This window comes from Ammospiza caudacuta, chromosome 2 (assembly GCF_027887145.1).
Source record: "Ammospiza caudacuta isolate bAmmCau1 chromosome 2, bAmmCau1.pri, whole genome shotgun sequence".
NCBI lineage: Eukaryota > Metazoa > Chordata > Aves > Passeriformes > Passerellidae > Ammospiza > Ammospiza caudacuta.
This window is the reverse complement of record NC_080594.1, coordinates 95,115,068-95,130,649: the sequence shown is the minus strand read 5'-3', so window position 1 is coordinate 95,130,649 and position 15,582 is coordinate 95,115,068. Positions and strand designations below refer to the sequence as shown.

The following is a 15,582-nucleotide window of genomic DNA, read 5'->3' as shown; positions in this document are numbered from 1 at the left end:
GATTCACTTAAATATGCTATACTGAGAGAGCAAAATAACAGCAATATACTACCATAAATTTATTTAAAGTGTTATATAACATTTTGAAATAAGAAAAATTATTTGAAATAAGAAATATTTCTCACAAAGACATGATACAATTCTTGTATTTAACAGTAGCTTAAAAATTCACTTCAGACCAGATTTACTCTTGAGTTAAAACTGAGCTGTTAACAGCCTTTAAAGAATTAATTACTTTAGTCTTGTGTAAAAAGAGGAGACTTATAAAGGCTTTTTACTTAAAATAACTTCCTACAGTTCATGAATAAATTCTTATTTTCATACTGTGAAGTCAAAGGAATTCCACATGAACTTGCTGCTGTGATTATCAAATTGGAAGATGCTGCTTCACCAATAATCCCTTTAGAGAAGGAATTCCCTTTTAGATCTATAGACAATACCCAGTGCAGTAAGTTTAGATCTCTTACTAGCATGACAGGCCTTGCCATAATTAAAAGAGTAAATTAAATTTGGCTATGTTTTTAAATTTGTTCTGAATAGTAACAAATGAAAAGACCCTATCCTTTTGTTAGAGGATTGTTGGTTTGGTTTTTGATTTTTTTTTTTGCAATTGTGAAGAAAAATATGTTTGCAAAGTTAATATTGAAAAATTCTTACATACAGCTTACAAAACCTCTAGATGAACAAAATATATTTGGCTAATGAGCAGGAGAAATGAGAAGTAAATCTTTAGGTTCTATTGAGTTCCAGCCACTACTGAACTCCCTAGATTATATGGTATAACGCTTCACTTTGCTAACTTTAAATTCACAGAATCATAGAATGGTTTTGTTGGCAGGGACATTAAAGACCATCTCATTCCAACCCCTCCTGCCTAAAATTCAGTGTTAAAATTTGAACATTCCTAGTTGCTACTGTTTCAAAAGCTAGGTAAATGTGTTGTCGTTGCCTTGCACTCAGGAAATGCTGAAGTACAGTAAGAACTGTGAAGGTGCTGAAGATCTTCAGGAAGCACTGACATCTATCCTGGGCATTCTTAAAGCAGTTAATGATTCTATGCACCAGATAGCCATTACAGGCTATGATGTGAGTAGCAGCATTTTTACTTACTTTTAACTTTATTTTCTTTACTTTTTTAGATATATGTACAGCATGCCCTATACTGTGTACTAATAACAAGAAGAGTGTTTTACAAAACATGCTTTTAAACTTAATTGTGTAATGAAAATAATAGGAAAGGGATGTCTTTATACTCTTTGGAAGTTTTCCTGCTATGACTAATATTTTCCTCTGTCTACCTAAGTTGTTTTTTCCTTTGATCTTTGTGTAATACTACACCCAAAACTTTCAGTTCCCAAAAAAATAATAAATCCCAAAACAATACATAAGCAGATTTGGAGCAGAGGAGAAGGGGGGAAGACCCAAACAACCAAACATGTATTTTGCTTCCCTCTCTCCATGTGTAGTTCTCTGTGCCTCTGCTACTGGTACACTTGATTGTAAAATCCTGCCTGAACAGTGGTGGCCAGTGAAAATTATATGGAGAGATTCAACACTGACTTCATTGCATTTCCAAATCTACCATAAACACTGAGATGAGAGATTATTGGGAACAACAGACTTCTAAAGACCTGTTTGGAGTCTGTATTGTAATCTGATGTCATCTCTGTAGTTACAAATATCACTGGTTTTTTTGTTCCAGGGAAACCTGAATGAGCTGGGCAAGCTTTTAATGCAGGGATCCTTCAATGTCTGGACTGATCACAAAAAAGGTCACACAAAGGTGAAGGATTTGGCACGCTTCAAGCCAATGCAGCGACACCTCTTCCTCCATGAGAAAGCAGTGCTGTTCTGTAAGAAGCGAGAAGAAAATGGAGAGGGATATGAGAAAGCACCTTCTTATAGCTACAAACACTCCTTAAATGTAAGGCACTGATCAGTCCTGATGGTCAGGGTACTGAGGGCTTAGCCTGTAGTAATATTCAATATTCTACTTGTATCTGCAAACCTGTGTTGCAGCATTGTACTGGGAACTTCACTCCTTGAGACAAACCTGACTGGTGCTGCAGGTCTGTGTTGGTTTGTGTTGCTGTCTGTCCAGCTGAATGGCAGTTGTATTAATCACAGAAAGCATAGGGAAAGGTAAAAATCATGAAGGGTTTGTTGGTCTGGATTTTAAAAGCAACATTTCACAAGTGAGTCTCAATCTAATGCACCTAAACCCTTCTTCCCTCCAAGGTAGCCAGGCTGATACAAAGCACTAAATCTCTTGTCTCCAACACACAGATCACAAATTGTTAGCTATTCTTTTCCTTGTGCAAGAGGCCAGATGGGGTTTTTCTTTTCAGAAATAAGGTACCACAGAATACCAGTAGCTTCCCTTTTCTGTTTTTAACATAATTGCAATGCAGTAGGTCAGCTTCTGTTCTCTTTGCTTCCAGATGGCTGCAGTTGGAATAACAGAAAATGTCAAGGGTGATGCAAAAAAATTTGAAATCTGGTATAATGCACGGGAAGAAGTTTACATTGTACAGGTAAATTACATGTCCCTACATTCAAAAAATAAAAAAAAAATAGAGAGATGGGGAGCAGGGCCTAGCCCTAAGAAGATCTGGAGGTTTCTTTTCCTGTTATATCACTAATAGAGTGTGATGAAGGAAATGTAGAAAAAAGAAAGAAAACCTAAATCATATTTCAATGGGAAGAGACTTCCGGGGGAAAAAATAATCCCATCTTACAATGTCCATAGAGGAAATTGTATACACCATTTCTATGACTGTCACTGGAGCAGTGGACGGCTTGGGAGATGGGGTTTGACTGCAGCACAGCCTCAAGTCTGCTCCAGTTTCTGGTCACAGAAGCACTGGAGAGGGAGCTTTGTCTGTCCCTCTTGAAAGATTCCTCTGAGGCTATGCTTTAGCATGTAACTATTTGTGTAATAACTATTCTGTGCTTGATGGCTGATTGTATTTATTTTTGGGTAGGCTCCAACCCCTGAAGTTAAAGCTACTTGGGTAAATGAAATAAGAAAAGTGCTAACAAGTCAACTGCAGGCATGCAGAGGTAAAACACTTTGGAGATTCTCTTTTTTATTTGTCAATTTTTTAAAATCTATTTTTTCTTTGATCTTCAGATCCTGCCCTGTAGATCTTCCCAGTGTAGGACACAAATTTATTTTAACAGTTTTTTTTCTTTCCTCCATTTCAGAAGCTAGTCAGCACAGGACATTAGAACAAACACAGAGCTTACCTCTCCCACTACCAGCATCATCTTGTGCAAGGTAAGTATGTTGTCACATCATCTTGTGAATATACTAATACATCTGACTTTCAGCTCTTCATTGCTCCTATCCCTTAATACTAGTCTTTGTGTTTTAAGGTTTAGGTTTAGTTCTCTTCCTACTATAAAGCTGTAAAACCTGGAGTTTATGCATCTCCAGAACTGTTAAACTGAGCAGCAGTGGCATGAGTTTTGCCAGTTGCTAGAGAATGCCACAGAAATGTAATTTTCTGCACCATCCAAAATCCTGGTGGTGTTATGCATCTCCTTGTTGAGCAGCTGATTATATACATTATGGTCTAGATAAGAGAGTTTTATGGAAAAGCTTTTTTCTTCCTTCACTATTCTTTTCCTTTACTTTTTCTTCCTTTTCCAATGTCATGCTACCTTCTTTTTTGTCTTTTTCACAGCAGTATCTTTTCTCTGTCTCTTGTTCTTTTACTCCAATTTATTTTTTTTAACTGAAGTAATGTGTAATTTCTCCAGTGTCCCAGTTTGTGGGTGAACTTTTTTCTTTTTTTCTCTATCCTTCACCACACCAACCTATATGTTCTTCTGTTCCCATCTGTTGTTCTGCCCTTGCCTGACACCTCTCTTTAATCCTCTGCTACTCAGTCTGGTTTTTCACATGTGTGTGTATGTACCTATGCACAAGCCCATGTGCTCATGTCCATATGGTGTGTGCTCAAATATATATTGGTAACTCTCTGCCCTGCGTCTCTTATACTTCTCCTTTTTGGTCAGGGAGAGTTTCCCAGATACATTGGATTTGTGGAGCATCTTCCTCTATCCCATTCCCAGACGGAGTTGTGATGGGAATCCACTGCAAGGTCCCTCATTTGTTCCTGTATTAAGAGCTTCTGAGAGGCAGAGTTTATTCCTTTACCTTTCTTCTTTTATTCCTAGTACTTTCAGGAGGAGCCTGTTAGCTGCAAGAGCGTGCAAGTTGCAAGTTAGCTGCAAGAGATGGCTCAGGAAGTTGTCCTGAGCCATCTTTCCAGTAACTCCCACTGCCATGGTACATGTGATTGCAGTTAGTCAGGAGAGGTGTTTCTCACTCATATGTTCCCATGGTCTTTAAATGCACAATCACCGATGACTTTTTCAGTCCTGGAATCTACAGTCTGAGAAGGAACAAATAAATGGTTTTCAGCCTATATATCTCTACATAAAAGCCTGTGATTGGATTGATTGTCTTCATTCTCTTCTAATAAACAGTCCTTCACGAAACCACATCAGAAACACCAAAAAAATGGAGGAGAAAAAAGCTGATCTCACAAGTCTAGAAGGTTGTGGCACTACAGTAGCACCAAAGTACCCTGAGAAAGGCAAAGGTGAGTTTGCCCATACATGTTGTGGTCTTTAATTGCAAGGAGCATGCCTGCACTGCAGACACACAGGCAGATCCACCAGCAGAGTAGCCATGGCAGTGCAGGGGAGCCAGCAGGGCTTTGCTGTTTTCAGCCCTAGGGCAACCCACCCACAAAGTGCTGCTGGTCCCATCTGCCCTTAGCTTGGGATTGATTTCTGCACTCCAGTGTGTGGTGTGGACAGGCCCAAAGCCATCTTGAATGGATGGTGGCCAAAGGCAGGTGGGAACTCTTTGTTCCGAGGCCAAAGTCTGCAGTAGGTCTTCTCTTAAAGCTGCCCAGCTTCTCAGGGTTTTCTTTCTCTGAAAAAATTTCTTGGCATTACTTGATGTAAGAGGGAGTTGTTTTTTTTTTTTCTGTTCTGTTTTTTCTCTTTAATTTTTTTCCCATCATGGAAATTATTTATTGAACCACTGGTAGTACAAGCCCTTGCACAGCAAGAACAACTGGACACTTGTGTTGCACCTGGACTTTCAGTTGTCCTTTCTCATTCTAACTTGCAGATTCCCTGGCATAGCTGCAAATGACTTTTTGCCTTGATCTGTTCATGGCCTTCTCCCTTTTCTTTCTGTGTCTCTCTCTTCCTTTGTAGACAACACTAGCTCTACCTCAGAATGCTCTGTTCTGTCAAAAAAGCGCTTTACGCTGCAGGGCTTTACTAACCTCAAAAGTCAGAAAGGTAACTTAAAAATAAGGCTGGAGTGTTTTCTGTGTAAGGCTGTAATTGAAGCATCACCTTGTGTGTGTGTGTAGTGTGATAGGTTTTCAGTGTGCACACTAGCTTGTTCTTGCAAGGTCAAGCTAGGTTCCTTAGTCAGTGCCTCTGACAGGGAGATTTCAAGGGAAGTCAGCTCCAGAGTGGGAGGTGATGAAAAGTGGTGCTGTGGAAAGGCAAGAGAAGGAATATGATTTCCAGTGCCTCCAATCTCACTGTCAGGGCTAAGGAGGAAGTTTATAGTGCCCCATTTCTGTAGAAAAACTAGAGGAAGGAAATTGTCTTCTGACCAGACACCTGGCCTGCTCCTAGCTTCAGTGGATCTGCCCCAAATGCACTTGTACTTGGCAAAAAGGAATCAAGGTGATTCTGTGAAGGTTTTATAGAGGACTTTTTATTGGCATCCTTGCTAACAAAATTCTCAAAGCATAAATAACTACAGCAGAATATGTCTGACAATGTTGTTTTGCTGGATAGAAATATAAGTAAGAATTTCCCTCTTCTTCCAGAAATGGTCTTTGCCTCTTTTTTCCTAAAAAAGGCAAAAAGTGTTTGAGACTTTTCTTGCTTCCTCCTGCCAAGTCATCATACTGCTACAGTCACTTCTTGCTTTGAAGAGCTGTCTTTGAACAGTCTGAAATGCATTAAGATGATGGTACTTGAGCATGGTATTTTTTTCCCTGTCAGAATGCCTGTTTAAAACCCAATTACCTTTGAGTTCCTTCTGGAGAGACTCTAGGGTTGTTTATCTAATGCTATTGAGGTGAGCACTAATGTCCCATGCTTGCCTTGACAGAAACTCCATCTCCTTCTGCTAAAAGCCAGACATTGCCAATGATCCTTCTTACAGGACCAGGTATTGCTGTAGCACTAGATTTACACAAAAATGATTGCTTAAACTGGTAATTTGTCTGAAATTGAAGTTAATTGTATTCAGTTGATGCCTAGTCAATTTAGGAAAGTTTACATATATTTCCATCTATTACTGTAAAATAAATTTCTCCATTTATCTTCAAATATCTAGTTGTAAATAGTTAATTCCTTCTGCTGCCATGCAGCAGTGACAGCTAAAAAAATTATTACAGAAATCCACTTGTTTTCCAGTGTAAACTCAAAGGTATTTAGCATGCAATCCACCTATTCTCTTTTTTCCAGTTCTTCAATATCTCTTTTCTGTGTTTTTTACCTATTCATCCTCCTGCAGCTTCTCCTACCAGTCCTGACAAAAAAGCCAAACGGCACGAAGTAGTGAGTGACCCAACTCCTTTTGGTTCAAGAGGTACAGTGATGCCACTTGTACTCCACAAGTACCCACACATCCCTCATGTAATGTGTTACATCACAGTGCTGAGAATACCTGTGTGATGCTGCTGTGTGCAGGACTATTGACATCAGCTATTTTTCCAAGTGGATCTATATATACTGGTTTTGATAGCAGAGCTGGTTGAAGTTTTACCTTGGTTTAAATAAGGTAGCATATGGGTAACTAGTTTTTAGAAGACAGGGGGAAAGAGATCTGTTGCTGAAGGAAGAGCCAGAATCCATGTGTTTAATGGAATTGCAGGGCTGTCCAGCTACTCTGCCACCATGGTTTTCCTAGTGTTAGAATCCCTCTGTCACTGGGGCCCTTGTGGAGAGCATTTAACTTCTAAAAAAGAAAAAAACAAATTCCAAACCTCAGATCACTATCATGAGGAATTTCTATTTTAGATCTGCATTTATTGCTGCAGACTCAGCCCTGTTGTATCTTTCTTTGGGTGATAGGTGGCAACTTTTACCACCCTGTGAACCTCAGATGACTTAACTGAGCCCCTTGCAGCAATTTGCCTCCCATCCTCCCAACTCACAGCTAAGCTGAGAATAGGAAAGTACTTCAATAAACAACCCATTTCTAACCAGCAGGGCTGATGGTGAAAGTTTGAATAAAAATCCTAGGTCTAATGAACTAGAGCAGTAGAGGGTACAAAGAGAGCAGTCCCTCTCCTTCTGACTCTTTCCATCACTCTGTCCTTTAGAAAATGTTAGTCTAAATGTGAAGATGTTTCTGTCCCTATCACCAGCCTCCCCTCCAGGTTTCTGAAGTCTTTGTCTTGTCTGTGGAAATGGTGCAAGCTCAGCTGCTGTGCTGGGGAAACTGCAACACCATTCACCTTGCTGAGCAGCAGGCAATGTATTCCTGGGCTAGACACCTGCAGAAACACCACAAGGGTGCATATGAGAGTTACAAGGTTATTCTTCTGCAGGTAGCAGGCAAAACTCAGAGATCTCCAGGTACCATGGAAATCCTGAGGGCCCAAAAATGTCTGAGAGAAAAGTGTGCTCTATGGGCTTTCCCTCAGGTGCTGGAATTTTCCAAGGAAGAGAGTCCTAGATCATTGCTGATTTACTGGAAAATTATTGTGTCCTTGAAACAGATTTATCTGATTTGGGTTCTGTCCCATCTAGAGTAAGAAGTATCTTACTTTATGAAACCACTAAACCTAGTAAATCAATTTAAAACATCTACTAACTCCTCCTTCTGTCTTGCACATTCCAATCTCTTTTTTGGCACTTTATCTCTTCTCCTTCCTCTCAAAGAGGGATAAACAGGGAGCTGACCCAGGCATTTTGGGATGAAACTGTGCCAGGTGATGGCCACAGCAGAGCTCATGGCCCCCATTCATTTCCTTTCACTGCTGTATTGCTCTCATTTATGCTGAGCTCAAGGAATATGAGCTAGTGTCAGAATTACATGTTGTAGGCTGATCATAGCTCTTTGAAGAAACCTGTTAGATTATTTCTGAAGAGAAGCACTTAATGAATTCTTGTTTTCCCTGGCATCATTATATCTAAAATAATTTCTGAATAACTTTGTCATTTCTCAGGAGTGTCTACCCTTTTCCTACCTTCCCTGCCTTTATAGGGAGCTCTGATGTAGTCCCAACCTGGAGAACACACACACACAGATGAAATGTACATGCATCATTTTGGTCCCATAGTTTGCTAATGTGAATTCTACCATAGTGACCACCTCCCTTCCCAGCAGGAGATGGGCTTTTATAGAGACTAGTTAATTGTAGAGTGCCAGCTTGTATCAGGAGGAGTATCCTGGGTATGGCAGGATCAGGCCAGTCTGCTCTGAGCACATCAGCACAATATAAGAAAAGAAAAAGGCTGAGGAACAAGAGCTGTACACCCAGCTGTCACCCAGTGAGTATGGGGTTACAGGCACTTAGAGTGATTTTACTTTCTTTTTCTTTTGTGCAACCCATTGGTACTGTTTCTAATGAGACCTTGGAACAATTAGGAGAAAACAAGTTTTCTTTTGTTGCATTGCTCCTAACTTAGAAATAACAGAAATGGTTTCAGCTGTGTCCAACAAGCCAACTACAAGATGTAAGATTCCAAGGAAATTTTCATGGAATACAGCAGAAATTTATTACTCAGTTTCTTCACAGAAAGAAGTTCATTCTTAACCCTCAACAGGGCCAAATGGGTCAGTACTTCCAATCTTGTGCAGGTCACTCAGCAGCATAGGAAAGGTAAAAGTCCCACTCTGTTTGTTGTGCTCTGGGTGTGATTCCTTTCTATGATTTCTTTGGCTTTATTCTGATGCTGCTCAGGTTTTTCCTAATGCACTGGCATGACCAGCTGTGTGTCTAATGTCTCAAGAGCAGTGCAAAGCAAAAATGCTGGTGCTTTCTTAATTCAACTAATAGTTACATAAAATGGAAGGTTTGTTCTTCCTTTCATTCTTTTCATTGAATTTCACTGTTGTTACTATTTGGCTTGAAACAAAATCTTGCTTACAAATACTTGTCTCTTTTATTATTACTTTTTTCGTTATAAGCTCAACACATTTATTAGCAGCTGCTGAACTTGGTGTAAAACATCCCACTAATAAAACCTAATGTACCTAATTTGGAAGAGGATTTTGTTCACTCTGGATATGATTCAGCTTTATGAATAAATTAAATGTTTCACCCTCAGAGAGAAAAAACAGTAAATAACAGGCATGAGAATATTATTGTGGTGTTTGTATCTTGGTGTAACACCAAGATAGTTCAGAGCACTTTTTTGTGTCACCCTGAACACTCTTAAATATTGGGCTGCCTTGTCAGTTGAGGTACAGAGTGCTTGCAGCTTGTGTGGAATTTTTTGACAGTGTGAAGGAGACAATGCTTATCTATCCCTTATTCCAGCAAGCTGGTTAGGTTGCTTTGGGTGACAACCCTGTTTGTTCAACCTTTTCCCAAAAAGTGTATGTTCCTGTCTTCTGCTTCCTCCAAAGAAAAAAATATTATCTATCCCTCGTTTACCTTTGTATAACATATATTTATTATACCAATATTTTTATATATTTGCTTTTCAGTTGGTAATTTGCATTTTCTCCATTAATTTCCCTTTACATAAATCCAAAGGGCTAAATTCACTGCCAATGCATTTCCACAACTCTGCTTACTTGGATGGAAGCAGGCCAGCTTTCGCCAGCAGTGAATTTCACCCAGTGACTGTAATAACCTCCCTGTGTCAGTTTTTCTCCTGCTCATGTTGAGCTTTTCAGTGGGGAGAACATTTCTCCCAGTCAGTGGCTTAGTTAACTGTTGGCTGTTCCTTCCCCAAGGCTGGGCCAAGCCATCCCATTCTCTTGATGCATCCGAAGAAAATGACGGCTGGTCTAGTGCCGAAGAGGCGCTGAATTCATCGGATGCGGAGGAAGAAGGAGCGGGAGGAGCAGGCGAGATCAAGCTGGTAACCAGGAATGCTTTCCTATGGAGCTGGGCAAGTGCTGCCAGCACAGTGTGGTGGGGGGGATACAGGACTGCCTTTGAAGCTGCAGGAGGGAAAGTGTCAGCCTTGAAATGCTCAGCTGGGGAATATTCCCAGGGCATGGAGAGAACTCCTTCTCTTAAACCAGCCTGGTGTTTGTACCTCGGGGAGGTCCCTCTGTGCCTTTGCACACCTGCAGCCCAGCAAGTTGTGGCTGCCTGTGCCATGATGAAGCAATCAAGTGATGACAGGTTCAGTGACCACGCCAATAGACTTCCACACAGATGCCATGGTGTGGATTTGCCAGGTTTTCTGCTTCTTTTGGTTTTATTTTCTGTAGCCATATGAATTAATTGTTGTAGTGGGAACATTTCACTGAATGTTTTTCAGGATATGAAAATTAATGTAACCAATCAGCAGAATTTTAATGCCCCAGTATGTATATTTTCACCATCTTCAGCATGTAGGTACATGGGGAAGAAAGGAAAAGTATTGTAATTACATAACAAAAGCTGCAACATACCTTAAAGTACTCAACAAAAATAATTTGTTTTCTTTCCTCTTGTGTGCTTTTAGACTCCTGGTAAATATACAGTTGTGACTGATTATGACAAAGGAGTTTCTGAAGAATTTACAGTGAAAAGTGGAGATCTAGTTCAACTGATTCGTGAAGGGGAGGATGGACTTTGGTATGCAGATCTCTGTCTGGAAATTTTTATACGCAGAACTGTGTTTAGAAGGCAGATGTTTAGGGCAAAACTTCCAAAGGCATCAAATGAACAAGTCTGACTTCTAATTTTTTTATATTTTTTTTAGGTTTGTAAAGAACCTGAGCAGTGGTAGAGAAGGTTGGATTCCAGCAAGCAATCTGCTGATGCTCATAGGCAACTCAAAATCAGCTCAATCTTTAAGCAGCTCTGGTAGGCTATGTATTTTAACTGAGATGATTGTCTCTTTGAAGATTCCTATTATCAAAGAAAGTAATGAAAAACAACCACCAATATTTTCTTGTGTGTTTTTTTCTCTCCCTTTCTTTTCCCAGAATCAGGCACTGCCTCCAGCAATTTGAGCACATCATCAAGTTGCAGTGATAGCTGCAATGTCAGTAGCACCAGCTTCTCTGACATTAAGGGCTAATATGACATGTTCATCCCACCTCCCTGGAAGGTAAATCTGGAGAGTGTAATTTACTGCAGAGTTCTGGACATTGGACTTCATTGGAGAACCACCAGAACTGTGTTGCCAGCTCTGAGTATTTTTAGTGGTGAATTTTACAGGTTCTCCCAGAGGATCCCAATGAAAAGTGCATGGAATGTGAAGTTGTAAATAAAAGTTAAATGATTTGAAATAGGATTTTGTAGAGGTTTCTGCTCTGAAGATCTGTTAGCATCAAGAGCATTTTCTCCTTGACACACGATCAGGTTTCTGCAGAACTGTATCTTTATGTAACAGCCAGAATCTGAATGTGAGCAAACAAAATGTGTTCAATGATAAATGCTCATTGTAAACAAATAACATAGCAATCACTGCACAGGATAGGTATGAGGAAAATAAATCCAAGTTTACAATTTCTTCTCCCCAAGAAACCCTTTCTCCAAGGACATACCTCGGTCAATGCAGTGAATGGGACTCCCATGGCAACCAGGAAGGAGGTTTGGTCCACCCTTTCCTCTTGGATTTTCAGGATATTCTTCTGCTCCCTAGAGGCTGGGATGCAGACATGACCAATTCACTGGCCACAACAACATCAAGAGACCCTATTACTTTTTTCCTTCCAACATTTTAGTGACATGTGCAATAGAATAGCCCTTTTTTTGTTTGGCCTCACAACCAAATTCTTTACCAAGATCACTGTTTACATAGCCTTGGCAATTTAGTAGTATGCTTTTCCTTATGTAGGTGCACAATGAAACACAAATGTTCTTATTCACTAAATTATTTTTTAATAAATAGTAATTGCATGGTTACTTTCTGGTCTCCCAACATGCAGTTACAGGCAGAGGAAACTATAGTAACTGCACTATGGGTCAAGAGCCTTCCTTCAAACAAACCTATGAGGGCTGGAAATCCAAAATATTTTTAGTCCACGGTGTTTGTTCCAGATATATTGAAAGATAAAAACCCCCCAATTATATAATTTTTCTATAAAACTGTAGCACAGGAGGGAAAAAAATAAGAGTCAGATTTATGTTACAGACGAGTATTTTAAAATTTTTTAAAGGAAGAGTGATACTAAATTTGCCATTTTTCAGGGTATGATGCAAGCTAATATAAATTTTCACTTTGTCTGACATTCTTTGCACACCATCCTTACAAACAGTACAAAACTAAGTGCAGATATGGAATACTGTATTCATTCCTGTCCATCTCTCAAATAGTTTTGCATATATGAAAACAGGTTTTTAACTGATTCATGCACCAAATTATTTAAAAATAATGGGGACATGAAGAGCATAACTTTTCAGAAACACTAAGCACAGCAGATTATGTCAGTGGGAACTGCATTTAACCATCAGACTCACTGATGGCTGAGCCCTGAATTCTCTCTTCATGCCAGAATTTTATGTTTTAGAGGCTTCAGATTAAATGACAAACACTCCTAGGAATGATGCAGAAGCAACCCTACCCCAGAGGCAATCAAAATGCAGCTGGCCACGGTCAGCACAAACTGAAGCATGTATATACACACACAAATGTATGCACAGATGTATGTGCATGTATGTGCTTGTGTGTATATATCTGCCTGTGTAGATATGTATATGTGTGTAGATATGATGTATCAATGTAAAAGATGTATTTATAGTCTTCATGCTGCTGAATGTGTCACTTTACAATTCATAAATACTTAGTTTTCTTGCAGTACTGCAATATAAATGCTGATAAGGGTTTTACTTCAGGCATCTTTTTCAATACGAAAATCCTCTGATCTTTTTTTTATTATTCCATATAATACTGTGCTGACCAGGAATATTTAGTCTGATATTTAACAATGGAATAGCAACATGAGATTCAGCTTATCTTCATCTATGTAAGTTATTTTGTAAATTATCTGTAACATAATTTACTTATATATTGCTGTCATTGCTTGGATGAGACTATTGTTTCATTTCTCACTGCAGCCTCATTTGTGTTATTTCAATGGTTTTTCCACATCATTGCACTTTAATACAACCCATTTCACCATTTCCTTTTTTACTGCTGTTGTGAATTAGGAGTTCAAAGTCAGAGGTCTCTACTGTAATTAATTTGAATAAATTTCAGCACTTCTTGCTGAATGCCTTTATATAGACATGCTCTGGGGTTCATTTTGTCTCACAGTCTTGAAAGTTTTTTATGGGTATCATATTAAAACAGAGAGAGGTTCTAGGATTTGGAACAGAAAACCAGGTCTGTGTATTGAAATCCTCAGCCTGCTTATTCTGGCACGATCTCAGGAAAACACCATTTCACCTTTGTGGTCATGTCTCACTTAGAATCACGTGCCTGGCACTAGGGAATTAAAGCGTGTCTGCAGGCTGAGGATAAAAAATCAAAGTCAGTGCCAGGTAATTGGATTGATTTCCTTTTCCCCACACACCCTTTTCTGAAAGAAAGCACATCACTGTTGGGTTTTCCCAAGGAAAGCCATGTATCCATGGATCCTCTGGTACTAGCAGAGCAAATTGGAGGTCTGCATCTGGCCATGGCTGGGTGAGAAACAAGACACCACGTTCACCTTGCTGCATCTGAAGAGGACCGTGCTTGTACAAGCAGTGATTGATGACTTTAGGCACCACCATGCCAGGCCAGGTGGATTTCATACTGACTGGAGTGATTTGGGCTGAGCTGTTGGCCATGTGCATTACAGGATCCAGTCATGGTGTTTTACTGAGACTGGATTGCTTTTTGTTTAGTCTTGATCTTGTCATCATAACAGCTCCCTCTGTAATAGGTAGTCCTACTTTTCTGAGCAAGAGGAGGTCCAGCCCTTTTGAGAAAAGAATGAAACAATTCCAGCCCAAATGTACCTTAGCCAAGAGTAAAGCGAAAGGGTATTCCATATAAAAACCTAATAATGATTGGTTTCTTAGATCACTGTCCCAAAGTTGGGGCACAGACTGTTTCACAGATACAAAAGCAGTTTGCTAGCTGGAATACAAAACATTTTCTCCATCCTGCACAGATGTTACCATTGAGCAAAACCGAGGAAGTTGTACCATAACTCATTTACATCACCTAACTCAAAATGACAGGAACTCCCATTCCCCTTCTCAGTGATATGTTAGATGTTACTATGAACTCCTCTATTTCCACACAAGTCCCCAGAATTAGCAGCCTCCCTAGATGTGTGTGGCAAGAACCAGATCTGCCTTGTATGATGAAGCAACCCAAATTCAGGGGTATTCAGGTAAAGGTAATCAAATCCCTTAATTAAGGATGAAGGAATAGAAGAGAAATTCTGAAGACTTTGTGTAAACTTGTGTTTAGAGATTGTATTACCAAAATAAGACATTTAACTACTGAAGTGCCTTCTCTGGGCATTAATTTGAAAGGAGGTGAATTTTTATTTATTCCCCATCCACTGGCACGATAGCAAGGTCCCCAGCTACATTTAAAGAACTGTGGATTTGCTAGTGGTGCTGTTGTGGCTGTGATGGCCTCAGGCAAGAAAAGGCTTTTAGCAAAATGAATATCTCTCATTACCAACTGAGATATGTGGCATTAAACAGAGCTGTTCCCAAACTGATTCTAGTAGTACCCATGAGCAGCAGAGGTACATGTTTGCATTAATATATATTAATTTTTAATTGAACAGCAGTTCATTTTTGTTGGAATTGCTCAGAGAACATAAGTCAAAGCTGAAGGCAGCACTGGCAAGGAGATTTTTAGAGCAGAAATACAGGGGAAATCTCATTAACTAGAGCATGACTGCACAAGAAGGAAAACAAAGTAACACACAGGGATCTTCTGGGGAAGAAAAACAAACTGTTTGCTCCTCTGGCTGGTGACATGGTTCAACCCCAAACAGGACATGACCGTGCAGCTGCTCACTCCCTCCCACCCAGTGCACTGAGGAGGAGAATCAGGAATAGAAAAGTAAAACCTGTGGGTTGTGATAAGGACACTTTAATAATTGGAACAAAGTAAAATATAATAATAATAATGATAATAAACTGATGATACTACTACTAGTAGGAAAGAAAAAGAAAAGAAAACAAAAACAAACCATTACAAAAAAGAACAAGCAATGACTATGCAATTGCTCAGCACCTGATGACCAGTGCCCAGACCAGACCTGAGCAGCAATCATCCCCTTCCAATTTATATACTGGACATGACTTCTGAGAAAGGAATATCCTTTGGCCAGTTTGGGTCATTGCTCCTGGCCATACTCCCTCATGGCTTCTGCTGCAGCTCCTCACTGGCACAGCATGAAACTCAAAGTCCCTCTCTTAGGGTAAGCCCTACTGAGCAACAGCCAAAACATCA

The 15,582-nt window shown here is 39.7% G+C and overlaps 1 protein-coding gene across 7 annotated transcripts in view; it reads left to right on the top strand.

Annotated features, from left to right (window-relative positions):
- Window positions 1–13,339, top strand: part of MCF2L (MCF.2 cell line derived transforming sequence like) — a 145,301-nt gene extending 131,962 nt beyond the window's left edge. For 3 of the 7 annotated variants that reach the window (XM_058800624.1, XM_058800626.1, XM_058800630.1), the window contains 12 exons: window positions 961–1,086; window positions 1,703–1,924; window positions 2,442–2,534; window positions 2,985–3,063; window positions 3,208–3,280; window positions 4,498–4,613; window positions 6,161–6,220; window positions 6,569–6,643; window positions 9,968–10,095; window positions 10,690–10,802; window positions 10,930–11,033; window positions 11,156–13,339. In XM_058800624.1, the coding sequence (XP_058656607.1) occupies window positions 961–1,086; window positions 1,703–1,924; window positions 2,442–2,534; window positions 2,985–3,063; window positions 3,208–3,280; window positions 4,498–4,613; window positions 6,161–6,220; window positions 6,569–6,643; window positions 9,968–10,095; window positions 10,690–10,802; window positions 10,930–11,033; window positions 11,156–11,250 (1,284 nt within the window). In that variant the 3' untranslated portion in view covers window positions 11,251–13,339. Of the gene's footprint in view, window positions 1–960; window positions 1,087–1,702; window positions 1,925–2,441; window positions 2,535–2,984; window positions 3,064–3,207; window positions 3,281–4,387; window positions 4,614–6,160; window positions 6,221–6,568; window positions 6,644–9,967; window positions 10,096–10,689; window positions 10,803–10,929; window positions 11,034–11,155 lie in introns of those variants that run through there. The other 4 variants (XM_058800628.1, XM_058800629.1, XM_058800625.1 and 1 more) reach the window with 3 other exon arrangements.
- Window positions 13,340–15,582: the final 2,243 nt, after the last annotated feature.